Here is a 13,450-nt window from a genome sequence, read left to right on the forward strand (position 1 = left end):
GCTTCTGGTTACACAATTCCAATTTACTTAAGATTTTGTTCTCTTTTAGTGCAAGGTCTCTGTCCTTCTTGTTGCTCCTGCTCAAACCTTCTCCAGCTGGTCTGTAATTTCCCTGAAACCTGGCACCCAAATCCAAACAGACTATTGCAGCTAAAGCTGTTCTGACGAACAGCTGGGCGACTTCACGCAGACAATCCTGTTTATGCTGTCCTGTACGGCACTGGTCTCTCGCAAGAGCAGCACAACATTGCTCACTTACGTTTGCTCTGCCTGTAACCCTCAGGTCCTTTCCAGCAGGGCTGCACTTTAGCCCATGGTATCCCGTTACATGTGTTGGAAGAAGTTCATTGTATTTGTCTCAGCTGCAGTTTCCCCCTTACCAGTCACTTGCATCATCACTGAGCTCCCTCATTTTCTGACCAACAGTCAAAGCTCACTTTTCATTAGGATTGCTAGCTCACCCTGCACCAGTAAGGGCACAGTAATTGGTGGTCTTCTTTTGCTCCACATGAAAGTGTCCTTTTAAGTTTATAAACCAGTGGATTTGCTCCATCTGCCCCTGAAGCTGAGGAGGGACCTTTGTGACCGATTTAACATCAACAATACTGGGCCTACTGTATTACTATATTTAATCATTTCACCTACATATTCAAATGTACTCCTCGAGTGGGTGGAGGAATCTGATAGTGATTAAAAGTCAGGGTGTGTCCCCTAGCCTGCCGATCAGCATACGAATATGAAGGAGAATTCTTACACTGCTAAGTCCTGAGAGCTACGCCCTACTCTTTATCGAACCATTACCCTTGAAGACAGCAATTGAGGTCAAGCCATCCGCTGACTGGGCCCATGTTCACGAGATATGTTTGAAAGGCTCAAATTTGACCTCTCTTCTTTCTCTGGACACAGCCTAACCCCGGTTAAAATCTAAAGAAAGGATGGAACGGACCCACATTCTTGTCACCCATCTGGAGGTGAATCTGTCATTTGTTACTGCACAGGGAGGAAGCTGTGCATTCTCAGTGGGCTAAGGGCAGTGACAATAGCTGGAAAGAGCCTGGGGAAAGCTGGGGGAAATGGCGAGAGAAGTTTTAGGGGAAGAAAGAGGCTGGGGAGAGAAGACACAGCAGAGGAGTGGTGAGGAAGCAGAGACAAGAGGGACAACAGTCCAGACGGGGCTGTACATAGGGGTCAGAATGTTTCCATGTGGGGTTCTGATCTCATCACTTTTTCTAGATAAATTGTTCAGGAAAGAATCTCGGTACAGGTTCCCCTTGAAGAGTTTCCCTACAGCCATCACAACTGTCCCCCTGAAGTGATACCTCCCTGACAATTTCCAACATTCCAGAAATCTAGAAAGCCCAAATAAGAAGTGAGGACTATCCAAAATGCACTAAACACCATTAGGACCTGCAGACTCCAGCATCACAAGCACTGGTTGTACAATGGTACAATTCTAACAGCTCCCATTTATGAGGTTAAAGGAATAGTGATTCATGAGACTGGCTGACACCTGGAATGAGTTAATCAGGCCATCCCTAATGTAAATGACATTGACTCACATTTCCAGATGTAGGTGGAACTGGCAATTGTCTTTTCCTCATAATTGTCTTAACTTGCTTTGCTAGTTAGAAATAGTTTTCTAGGTTATATTTCAAATCTGGTAATCATTAGAAGTACATTCTTTCCATAGATGTTTGTATTTATAGTCAATGGGAATATCTAGGACAGAATTTGACCTACAAACTTAAATATTTATGTAGCAGCAGCCTAGATAGAAAAATCTGTACTTAAATCTGAACCAGAACTAAAGTAAGATTGCTTGATATATATATATATCTATATATACACATATGTACACAAAATTTAACAGATGAATGCACACACTGGGGCAGATAAGATTTTTGTGGCTTCCCCCCCTTAAATATTTCTGATTGCTTGCCTTAGTCTTTTCATCAAATTTAATACAATGGCATTCTCACAGATAATGGAGGGGAAAACCTGTAGATAGTAGGATTTTTAAAAAGTTGGAATCTTCTAAAAAGCTAAACAGAAAATAGTATATGAAAAGGGAGAAAATTACAAAGTACTGGTCATCCCCCACTGTTTTTTCCTCCAGCTGTGTTATAGCCTTTTGTCTTTCCTTTGCCTTCCTCCCTACCTTTCCTCTCATCCAAAAAGTGCTTAGACCATGCTCCTCTTTAGGCTATCTGCCTCTTCTTTCCCAAGACACAGACTTATTCCAGGCCCTTGCAATTAAACAATACTCTGTGATGTTACAGTGATGCAACCTGACTGTAGTTAAGCTGACTGCAGTGGAATGTCATGACTTTGACCACAAAGATTTGACCCAATTACTGTGACCTGACACACTTGCAATCTAGTACAGCCTGAAGTCTCAAAGCAACAGCCCCTGAAACCACTAGAGACTTGCGTGAAAGCTGGAACCAAGCAGAACAAGACTGAATTAAACCCAGGGGAAAGGCACTACAGAAAAGTGTAATTCTGTGACGCAGTTTGTTAATACACATTTACTTTGCTTGCTAGAGGACGTTGGGTGAGACATCCACGTGCTTTTTAAGAACAGAAGACTTTGTCACTTCCTCTTGGATTGTTGAGCTGCCTACATCCTCTTCTGAATCTGTATTCAAATCCTGGGGACACACCACAGTCAGTGTGCGGACTGATGGGTGTGGGGTGACGCTGCACTGCAGCGCCAGGTAGTGGTGAGGCGATGTGCGGTGTGTGAGCGGCTCCGTGCAGGGATTCTGCCCCTAACAGTGAGGGCTTACGCTGCAGTAGCCAAGACAGCTGTAGAAGGAGGTAAGGAAACATGTCATGTGGTCAGCCTTTGTGCTTAAGAACCACCTCTATAAATCTTATGCAGCCTTTTTTCTTCTGGTGGTTTTGAAACATTCATAATATAAGGAACTCCTGGTTTTGTTTTTGTCCACTTGCATAGTATCTATAGAGCAGACTTTAAAATCTTCCCCACCCCTTTAAATACCAAAGCAACGTTTCCTTGCTCCGTTAGCACCACTGGGTGGAACATTGAACTGACATGGAACATCTGCACCTATACATTACTGCAGTCATACTGAAAGCCACAGTATTTATTCCTTGGAAATCAAACAATAGGTAGAAAATAAAGCAAGAAAAAATGTCCAAGTGTCAAATCTCACTCAAAACCAAACCAAACCAAACCAACAAAAAAAGCAAGCTACTTCACATTACTCATTGGTTTTGTCTGTAAAAGCTCCTGAAAGCTGCATGGAGAAACTTAGAAAATACCACTCCATAACAGTCCAGGTTCTCATCTAGCATAGATTCTCAGATCCATATAGGGCTACACTATATTCTTGCATGGATAACATTCAGAATCCTGCATAATTTCTGGACTTGTTTTGCCATTCTGTCAGCACCACTTTTCTGCTCTTGATGCTGGAATTCCTGGCTTGGAATACTAACGCAAGAACAGCTGTAGAAGATCATAACAAATTCCATTTAGCTCTGTATCCCATCACAGATGATGGCCTGCAGGGACGCTGAAGAAGTGGTATAAGAATGGGACAGAAAGATGAAGTAATACTTCCCCAAAATAAGCTCTCAGTCTCTAATATCATGGTTCAGAGCCTGCTTGATAAAACCATGGAGAAAAGTAGTGCCCTGTGCAGTGCCAATTAACAGCTGCCTTCCAGTCTTATAAAAGCTCATGATCAAAGCTTCTGTTTCTGCATCTTACCTATTTTTGTCTCCTTCAGTGTTGTTCACTACCATTGAGAACCAGAATTCCTAAACCAAAAATCAAATAATGTGATATTTCTGGAAAAAATAGTTATCCAAATGCAAGAATATTCCTTATAAATCTCAGCAGCAAAGTTTCTTTATTCCAAAAGAGAAGTGATGGATAACCACATAATCAAATTTTGAAAGCTAAGATCTAGAAGTAGACTTAAAATTAATCACTTGGGGCCTACCTATGAGGCCAAATTATCCATCACATTACTTCATAAGTTGTTACTTATTCAAGTTTGTTGCTTGTGTGTCAATACAAATAAACATGTACTATCTACGACAGTGATGAACAGTGACTAAATGTACCCTGGAAATTCAGTCCTGAATACTTTTTTCTAATCAAGTGCTTTGTTCTGCCAGCAAGTTCCAGGAAATTATTTCTGTAGTTTAGAATAGTCAAAATGTGTTATTATGACTCTGTGTTAACTTTTTCACACACCCCCAGAATACTGTCTTCTATGCTCTTAGGAGATAAAGCTGCATATCTCCAGTGGAAAACAGGACTCAAAGAAAAAGGTGGGCTTTGCTGTGACTACCATTATTGATGGTTCAAAAGAAGTTCTTTTAGGTAAGACTCCTAACTGGACTAGCCTGATATCCTTGTGTTCAGAATAAACACTTAATTCTCTCCAGAACTGACTAGCATGCAGGCAGGGAGAAGAATAACTGCGTCTTTAAAGCGGTGATCTCTGACAGAAGTTTGGGGGCTGGGTACAGAGGTGTGGAATAGCTGTAGGAGAAACAAATCACGAGAGAGTCCGTAACTACTTTTCAGAGGCAGATCAGAGAAGAGGGCAACTCCCAAACAGGCTCCCGAGAGACTTCCAGCGCAGAGGAAGAGCTGGAGGGCTTGCTCCCTCTGCTGGAGCATCCCAAGAGACCCATCACAAACCTGCTAGTTAGACCCGCTTTGAAATCCACAGCAAATCGCTTAGACTAGGAAATAAAGGTTAATGCAGGGTTGATTACCATTGCTGGCTTACTATCATAAGGGATTTTTTAAGGGACAGAATATGTACTGGAATATGCAGATGAAGGAAGAGGGGAGAGAGCTATTTAATTGCTTTTGTTTTGAAAAGAAACAAAAGAAGGCATGAGTTGAAATCTGTTTTTCAAATCACAACGTAGGAAAAGCAAGCAAACCTTTTCAGTGTCTTGTATAATGTAGAAGAACAACTCTTGTTGTATGACCTTGGCTCTAGGGCAGATTACTCGCTGTCATTCCTGTAGCCATGTATAGAGAAAACCACCTGCCTTTTTGAACTGTATGTTCTTGTTGAGTACAGCCTGGCCTTAAATACTTTGGCTTATGAGTAAATAGCCAATTCCTACAGCAAACAGAGAGTAAACCTCTCCTAAAGCACCTTCAGATGAATACAATGTCATCACTCAGTTATTTAGTGTTCATGTTGGATAATATAAGTCATAGTAACATGATGCATAACAACACCAAGAAACTGACTCAGCACTCACTGACACAGCTCTACTCTTGCTTGCAATAGTTTGTGGCCAAGGGTCCTCTTTCTCTCTTGTAGAATTAGGGTCACCTTTGGGCTATGAGACATCCCGAGTGACTCTGGACAGATTACAGGGTCTTGCACCTTGCAGCTCAGCTTTCTGTCTGCTGAAAGAGAGTTGAGAGCAACTTCATGCCTTTTTATAACTAGCTTTGGTGTGGAATCTGCCTCCTCTTGTATATAACGTCCAGTATCTGGTACAAAGACCTCCAATTTCAGCTGAACCTTATAAACTTAATAGTAAAAGAGAAAAATATTTGACTAAAAACGTAGCTAGATATAAATTAATGGATTTTGTGGCCTCTCCAGTTTAAACAGCTTCTCATTTTCCAGTTTTCTGTCATCTCAGTGACCACACTGGTCTACTGGTGATCACCTTACAAATTCAATGGAGGAAATGGAAACCAAGCTCTGCAGCAGTGACAAAGAGGAAGCTTTCAAAAGAGAACTGCCATACAGCATAGGAGAAATAGACTTCACAGCTTCTGGGAAGAAACGTGGAAAGGTACAGCACTGAGCAGTTTTAACTCTTTAACACCATGGCTGTTGTTCAGCTGTTACTTCTTAGCATTAATTGTGGAGACTGGAATAGTGAGGGTCAACGTGCCACAGTGCAAGGCACCACGTTGTACTCAAAGTAGGGGCCATACCTTCCTGAGCATGAATATAATTTAAAATAAGGCCTATTAATACACAAAAGTCAATCACTTGACTTGCACTGCATGCTACAAGTACAGTTGATCACTTCTTCCTTTTTAAAAAAAATAAAAATCAATTACGTGCCCAGCTTCCTTCATTTTACATTTCCCTCTTTTAACCTCTTTCTGCCAGAAATTAATCACTATGAATTTCAACATTTTAAACATACTTTTGAGCCATTTCAAGACTCTCCTTAAAGTTCTCTATCTCTGTTCTGCTAATATGCAGAGAAGGATGTACATGGACAGACCCACCTCCTCACTAGTCCTTTGCATACATTAGTGCTAGAGCAGAAGGAATTCCTAGGATCAGAAATCTGCCTTAAGATTTGGTTTCATCATAAAGTCTTAAGCACAAAGCCAAAATATGTATGGAACAGGATAGAAGCCACAGATTCAGGTAGCACGTCCTTGAAAAACAGACACATGAAATCAGGTAAATGTTTCAGCTAGTGCAGAAACAAGAAACACTCAAGAAATATATTGGCTTTGCCAGACTGCCGTGGAACTGAAGGCCATTCAAGGGGAATAGCAGCATTAAAAGGAGACCACAATATGTCAGTCTGCAACATAAAATTCACCCATGGAAGGGAGACAGTTAGTGAGATGGCAGTTACACAGAAGCCTGCTAAAATCATCCTAGTGTTTAGTTCTCTGTCAGGTCTTGCTCAAATAATTTTTTCTTAAGTAACCAAAGTTGATGATAAATTTCCTTCTGCATTCACCATGAATAATGTGTCTACTGTATCCTACTGTCCCATTGTTATTCAGTGGGTTTTTTTGTTTGTCTTTTGAAGTTTATTAAGGTCCCAAGCACCGTTCATCCTGGAATTATATTCGAAGTTATGCTCAACAAATGGAAGCTACCTGCTCCCAATTTGGTTGTCTCTTTAGTAGGGGAAGAAGAAAATTTCCAGATGAAGCCTTGGCTACGGGACACCTTAAAAAAAGGACTTACAAAGGCAGCTCAAAGCACAGGTTAGTGCTTTAGGCTTTAAAGAAGGAATTTATATCCCTACTGGCACCTAGCATCCAGAGATCTTTTAATGTCAGTGGGCCTGCTCACATGCTTATTTTTGGAAGTTCAAGGCTTTGCTGAATGCAGCCTACAACCTGTATTTAAATAGCTTTGAAAACAAAATTTACTGTATTGGAAACAGCAAAAATAAGTTATTTCAACCAAATTACTTTAGGCAACCATTCCTGAAGTATAAACTTACCTGATGTTACTCCCTCAGAGATGACACTAGAAAGATACCATGAGATGGGATCAAATACACTGTTCCTCTTTGATCCCATAGCAAAAAACAATTCTTAAGAGAGAATAGCAATTTGATAAGAAGAGTGAATTTAGGTCAAAATTCAGAATTCTTGTTTTCTTCATTCTCACCTTTTAGCTACCAGTCAAAATCATGTTAAAATAGTGGGGTTTTTTAAAAAATAATTTTCTTCAAATTTAAGAGTGGAACACACTTTGTTAGACTATGATTAGACTCAAGTTTAAACCAGAAAAAAATAAGTCACGGCTTGCTTTCTCCCTGCCTGTTCACATGAACGACAAGATTAGTGAAAAGCATTTAAAACCAAAACCAAACCAATCAGTGTCTGGGAATATGAATGGAAGTGGCTTTCATTTAAGATGGCATTCTTTCCCTTTAACTTCATAAAAATACCTGCAAAACAAAGTGAAAATACCCGTAAGCATTTCACAGCAAGCTCTTGGTTTAGCATCATTGGTTCAGAGAAGATTGTAACAGTTTTGCTTTTTGTAACCAAACAGCCCAGTACCGAAGCTCTTTTTGGTACTTCGGACCAGACAGATATTCTCTAGCTCCACCTGCCTTCTACGCTTAAGACTGGACAGCATCAAGATCTCTAGTTTCTTTATGTTACATATTTGAAAAAGGTTGGTTCGCTGTTTACCTAGGGTTCTCCACATTCTTTGTCAACATAATAATACTGCTGTAAATCCTACTCTCCTGAAGACTTCACTCTCCAGCACACACAAGAACAAGAGAAAGAGAACAGCAGATTAGGCAGGTTATGCCCCAGCTCTTCTGCTACCAGGTGATTGCCTGGGACTGTTTAGTCCTCAATTCAAGCCAACAACTTCCTCCACCCCATCCCTTCGCTCTTCCTCGTGCAATAATAATCAGACCTGCTTGCTATAAGGATGTTTCTGCTCATATTTAGACAGTAGGTGGCTTCTGACTAGACACAGCATTCTTGATGGGTGTATTGACATCAGGGTAAAGATGGCAATGCTGCATCACACATATGAAGCACATTTGCTTGGGCATATAATTTCTTCTTGTTTTCCCTATTAAAGTCTTACATACTTTGTATGTATTTTAATTCTAAAAGTTACAATCCATCAAGACCTGCCTACAGTTTATAAAACAAGCTTAAATCCAGTAGTGCAAGCAATGTTACTTGACACACAAACATGTTCAATTACAAAAAAAAATTATCTAACTGTTTTTAAAAAATAATTTCAGGTGCTTGGATTTTTACCAGTGCTTTACGTGTAGGAATAACAAGACACTTAGTGCAAGCAGTCCGAGATCATGCACTGGCTAGTACTTCATCCAGAGTAAAAGTGATTGCCATAGGAATAACTTCGCTCGGAAAAATTCAGCACAGAGAAATTCTGGACAACACAAAGGTATTTCTTGCTTATTCTACTCATGAGACAGGACTATTCAGAAGTAAGCTGCCCCTTTACAAAATTTGAAAGTAGTAGGCAGAACAACGTTGATCTAACTTAAAAACAAAAGTGGGGTTTAAAGTGTGTTTGGGGGGAAAACATAAATAAAGAGCTGGACGAATTGTTAGACCCTAACGATTCTGTGTGCAGTGCACTCAGTATACTTGGTAGCAATTCTGCAAATATCCAGCAGGTGACAGCATTAGACATCAGCTCAGCGACCAGAGTAAGGATGAACGTCAGGGGTAGGGAAAAAAAAACAAAACAAAACAAAAACCAGGCATCCTAAGTACCTTTAATATTTTTTTTTTCTCTTGTCCGCTTACTGCAGAAGTGCTTACTCCAACCTATTTCATAAGTACTGTAAAAAGTATATTTTCTAGTATGGAACACAAGCCATAAATATTTCAAACCCAAGTTTTCTTAAGTAGTCATTGAATTGGTGTCTAATCTGCAAAAACTTGCTCAGCACATCAGGCCAAAAATGCTGGCCATGCAGGATTTTGACTACTTATTGGGAGCTCTGGGGACTTTGACATTCAGGTCAAAGCAATCAAGTTCTTGGGGGAAAAAAAAAAAAAACACAACACAACAACAAACAAAACACAACAACCACCAAGTAAAAAACCTTGCCCAACAAAACAGTTGCTGAAAATGTCAGGACAAGTTGATACTGAATTGACCTGGAAGTAGAGGGGAAAAAAAAATATGGCATGACTTCCTTGTCACTGGGTATACAGTCTTTCCTAAGCAGAATATTGTAACAGTAAAGTAGGTGTGTAATGACAATGAATGACAGTTCCCCTGTGCTATTTTACTTCCCTGCAGAAGCTAAGAAACAAATGACAAACACAGCCCTTTGAACTCACACCTAGTTCTTTTCTCAAATAGGCTAGCAAGTACCAGCTAGCAACTGGGAGACTGCCAGCCCATATCAACTATTTATTGTCATTGGAATTCCCCTTTTTCCATCCTTTTTGCTGAGGGCAGCTACCTGTGTGCTCTACCAGATGGGACTCTAGCTGGAAGACTTGAACCTATTTGTGTGGCTGACCTGGTCTGAAAGGATCTCAGGGGAAATAATTCCGTTCACTGCATTTTGTTCAGGAAAGTTGTTTTGGCAAATGCAAACTAACTATTTCACCTCTCTGGAAGGCTAAGTGATCAAAATGCATCTGGATCTTTCCCAACCAGCAGTTACAAAACAAGCGCACTGGTCTTTTTATGCATTACGTTTTCTCCCCCTAAACTAAAACCAAAAGTCTTTGTCAAGGAATACTTTGTGTAGAGCGTTCCTGACCCTATGACTTCTGGCACTGCTTCCACCCAAAGACGTTCTGGATTTTAGTCAGTAACTTCAGGACAAAGGAACTACAGACAGGGATGTTGGTCTAAACCCAGTTCTTTTATACTTGGCACTAACATAAGAGGCTTGTTGTATAAAATAGAGCTAACAATCCACATTACCAAGGAGAAAAAACAAGCCCTGATATCAGTGGATCCCTCCCATCTCTTCTGTGTTAATGGTATGCTTTAAACATTGAAAGATCACTTCCACATTTTCAGAGAGTAAATAGGAAAATCCCCACGGGCCTTTTTCAATTGGTTGCTGTGACTCGGGTCTAACCAAAGGCCAGATCTTTGGCGAGCAGGCTTAATGCTACATGGCAGCAGAAGATAGGCACACCCTCTGTCAAAACAAAATTTGAAGGCAAATTAATTGTGTCAAGAAGCCTTCTTGATACAGATATTGGGGAGGTAAAAGAAATTTGTTGCATTTGCTGTTTGTGAATGACTTGCAAATTTACTGCATTTTTTCCTGTAACAGCCTATGATGTTGCTACTCCTCCCAGAGCTGCTGACAGGGAAAGAAGCCATAGGAACACACCTGATTATAGCCTTTTTCACCTTGTTTGAAGGAGATTTCTCCAGTTTGACTGTATGCAGCTTCATTTCAGAAAGCCACTTAGGGGAATGCTATGCAATGTGCTCAACAATTCTACCCACACCATGAAGGAGCTTTTTCTCTCAGATTTTTAATGGGTTTTATGCATTAGTAGTACTGCTATGAGCTCCTAGTGATGTTCACTGCATTACCATCAGCAGCCTTAGCTGTGGAAAAAAACCTGGATAACCCCTGGGTTGGAATTCCCTCAGGATTCCACTGGGCACTTGCTCTCCTTAGCACACACTGCCAAAAGTTGAGATTAAGAAAGGCTCTACATAAGATCTGGCTCTTAAAAACCAGAACATAAATCTCTGTCTGCCTTAATGACAGCAAGGTTACTTGCCTAGTTACACTGCTGTGTCTGGAAAGGCTTTAACACCTGACTGTGTCCACAAAATTAGTGGCAGGAAAACGCAATACACAGGCCCAATAGCCAAGCTGATGAGTTCTGTTCATCAACTCAAAGGCTGCAGGAGTCGGAAGAGAAGCACGATAGAAGGAAATGGAGATTTTAAACAATTGTTTTAATCTGGTTTGCTTGCAACAGGACAGTGATTATTAAGATGAAAAAGAATAATCAGGCATTTACAACCTGATTTACAGCTAGGAACAATCAAAGTGGATGTACAACAGTGGGAAAGAAAGATTTATTAAGGAAGTAAGGGGAGCTTGAAAAAATGTGTCTGGAAGTCCATATGTAGCACAGTCCTTAGGAAAAAAAAAGACTATAATGGCGATTCTGTTTTACACAGACAGTGATTTTATGCAAAAATTCATTCATAAATAATTTCAAGGTAACATCCCTCACCCAAAATAAGATCACACTTTCTAAAATCTACTTGTCACTCACTCCTTTAGAATGCAGTTTCCAAACTGAGAATAACCATTAAACCACATATAACCCTGTCAATGAAATAAAGCTGCATTTAAACTGATACGGACATATAGCAGGCTAACTTATCTACTGGGCTAAGCATAGACAAAACACTACTGAAATGAACAGGTCTGTCCCTGTTTATACCGGCTGAGACTTTAGCCCTCCAAGACATTACAGCTCCGTCCACAATTATAGGGTCTCACGGTCCTTTTCTATTTGTCCAACAAACATTTCCAAAACCTCAGAATGAATGCCTACGTTCCAGAGATGATGACTGATGTCACTATATTTTGCAGAGCCCAAAAGGGAAACTCCAGGAACTTCAGCTTTCAGTCCTGTCAAGTCTGGCACTGTTCAGGAGGAACACATTGTCCTTCTCTACCCTTCTCAAAGAGAGTCTATTCAAGTGTCTCAAAGATGGTGTGCTATGTCATGGTGCAGGCAAAATAAAAATGGAGATGAAGCACATAAAAACATGGACTGTGTTTTGTAGAGAACACTAACATCTTTCCTCCTCTCTCCAGAATGAGAGTCTGGTACACTACCAATCAGATGATAATATCCAAGGCCCACCATATTCCCTGGACCACAACCATTCCCATTTTATTTTGGTGGATCACATAACACCAGATGAGCCAGATGGAACCACTAAGCTACGTCTCAGCTTGGAAAAGCATATTTCAGAACAGCGTACTGGATATGGTGGTAAGGTGACTCTATATAAGTATGCTAACTTGAGTAATACTGGTATTACAGTGATACTTCTGGGCCTTGGCCTTATCAAAGGCAAGTCCAGTTCTCAAACTGGACAATTGTCTACATAGGCAAGATCAAGTAAACACATTTGTCATTATGCAAGAGGCAGAACTAAGGTGACTTCTGAAGTTGAGAAAGCTGCTCTTTCAACCAAAAATCCTGACTTTATCACATCTCCTTAAACATAGCTCAAAGCTGATCTTCAAAGCATAGCTCAAATTGCCACACAACAAATGGAAAATAAATCCAGCTTTGAGTGCCTTAACCAGTGGCTCTCAGAGATGGATGTTCATTGTTGTATACTTTTATCTCCTCGCACACACAGGGTCTTGAATTGCTCCCACACTGGAAGAAAAGACTTGTTCCAAAGCCCTTTGAAATATTTTAAGCCATATTTATTTCTGGATAAAAATCTTATCCTGAGTAAACAATGTAACATCTAATGGTCATATAAATCTACATGACCTTTGTTTATAATGAGAACTGAGTATTGGGCAGGCCTCCTACTGCTATCTGTGGAAAGAATTCAGTTGTATTGCTAATACAATTACTTTTACCTTCCCTTTATTTCTGTAATACCTGCAGTGCTAGCACAGCTGAAACAGAAGGGAGAGCTCACTTACATGCACTTGTATGCATCACTGGAATATTCAATTACGTATCCCATAGTATGGTTTCATAGATGTACCCAAGAGCATGAACGCACCCACAGAATGGTTATCTAGTGGCTCAGATAGGAAAGGCCACAGGTGGACTCCAATGGTAGGCTGAGGCCAAGAATTAGAAGGCAGCCTCTTTCTGCTTGCAAACCAAATCTGATTGAACAAATCTCAGTGGAACAATTTTCTGTCATAAAATGCTGATTCATTTGACAAATACTTCACCGGAACATACTGAGTTCAGTGATATCTTCTATAACCAAAACCAATGTCATTCATTTAAGCTCATTTACATTCAAGCTGAGCAAAGCTATGTGACTTTACTGAAGGAAAACACTTCAATAAGGTTGTGCAGAATTTCCCTATTTTAAAAAATATCTAGAAGTCATTCAGAGAAAATTTTTGATATGCTGAGTATTCTTCGCAATTAAGGTCTTCCCACCTTTCCAGCATAAAGTCAGAATCTCTGTCCACCCTATCCTCCCCCCCCCCCCCC

At 40.3% G+C, this 13,450-nt stretch overlaps 2 protein-coding genes across 4 annotated transcripts in view; one reads left to right on the forward strand and one right to left on the reverse strand.

The window, feature by feature from the left end:
• The window catches only part of KCNQ1 (potassium voltage-gated channel subfamily Q member 1), a 420,899-nt gene that overhangs the window by 373,230 nt on the left and 34,219 nt on the right, over positions 1-13,450 (reverse strand). The window lies entirely within an intron of this gene.
• TRPM5 (transient receptor potential cation channel subfamily M member 5) overlaps positions 5,698-13,450 on the forward strand; it is a 42,595-nt gene continuing 34,842 nt past the window's right edge. Inside the window, exons 1-4 of the mRNA XM_026850363.1 lie at positions 5,698-5,814; positions 6,805-6,985; positions 8,506-8,672; positions 12,064-12,244. Coding sequence (XP_026706164.1) covers positions 5,698-5,814; positions 6,805-6,985; positions 8,506-8,672; positions 12,064-12,244 — 646 coding nt within the window. The remainder of the gene's footprint in view (positions 5,815-6,804; positions 6,986-8,505; positions 8,673-12,063; positions 12,245-13,450) is intronic.

The sequence above is a fragment of the Athene cunicularia genome (genome assembly GCF_003259725.1).
Source record: "Athene cunicularia isolate RWA chromosome 5 unlocalized genomic scaffold, athCun1 chr5_part2, whole genome shotgun sequence".
NCBI classification, from domain to species: domain Eukaryota; kingdom Metazoa; phylum Chordata; class Aves; order Strigiformes; family Strigidae; genus Athene; species Athene cunicularia.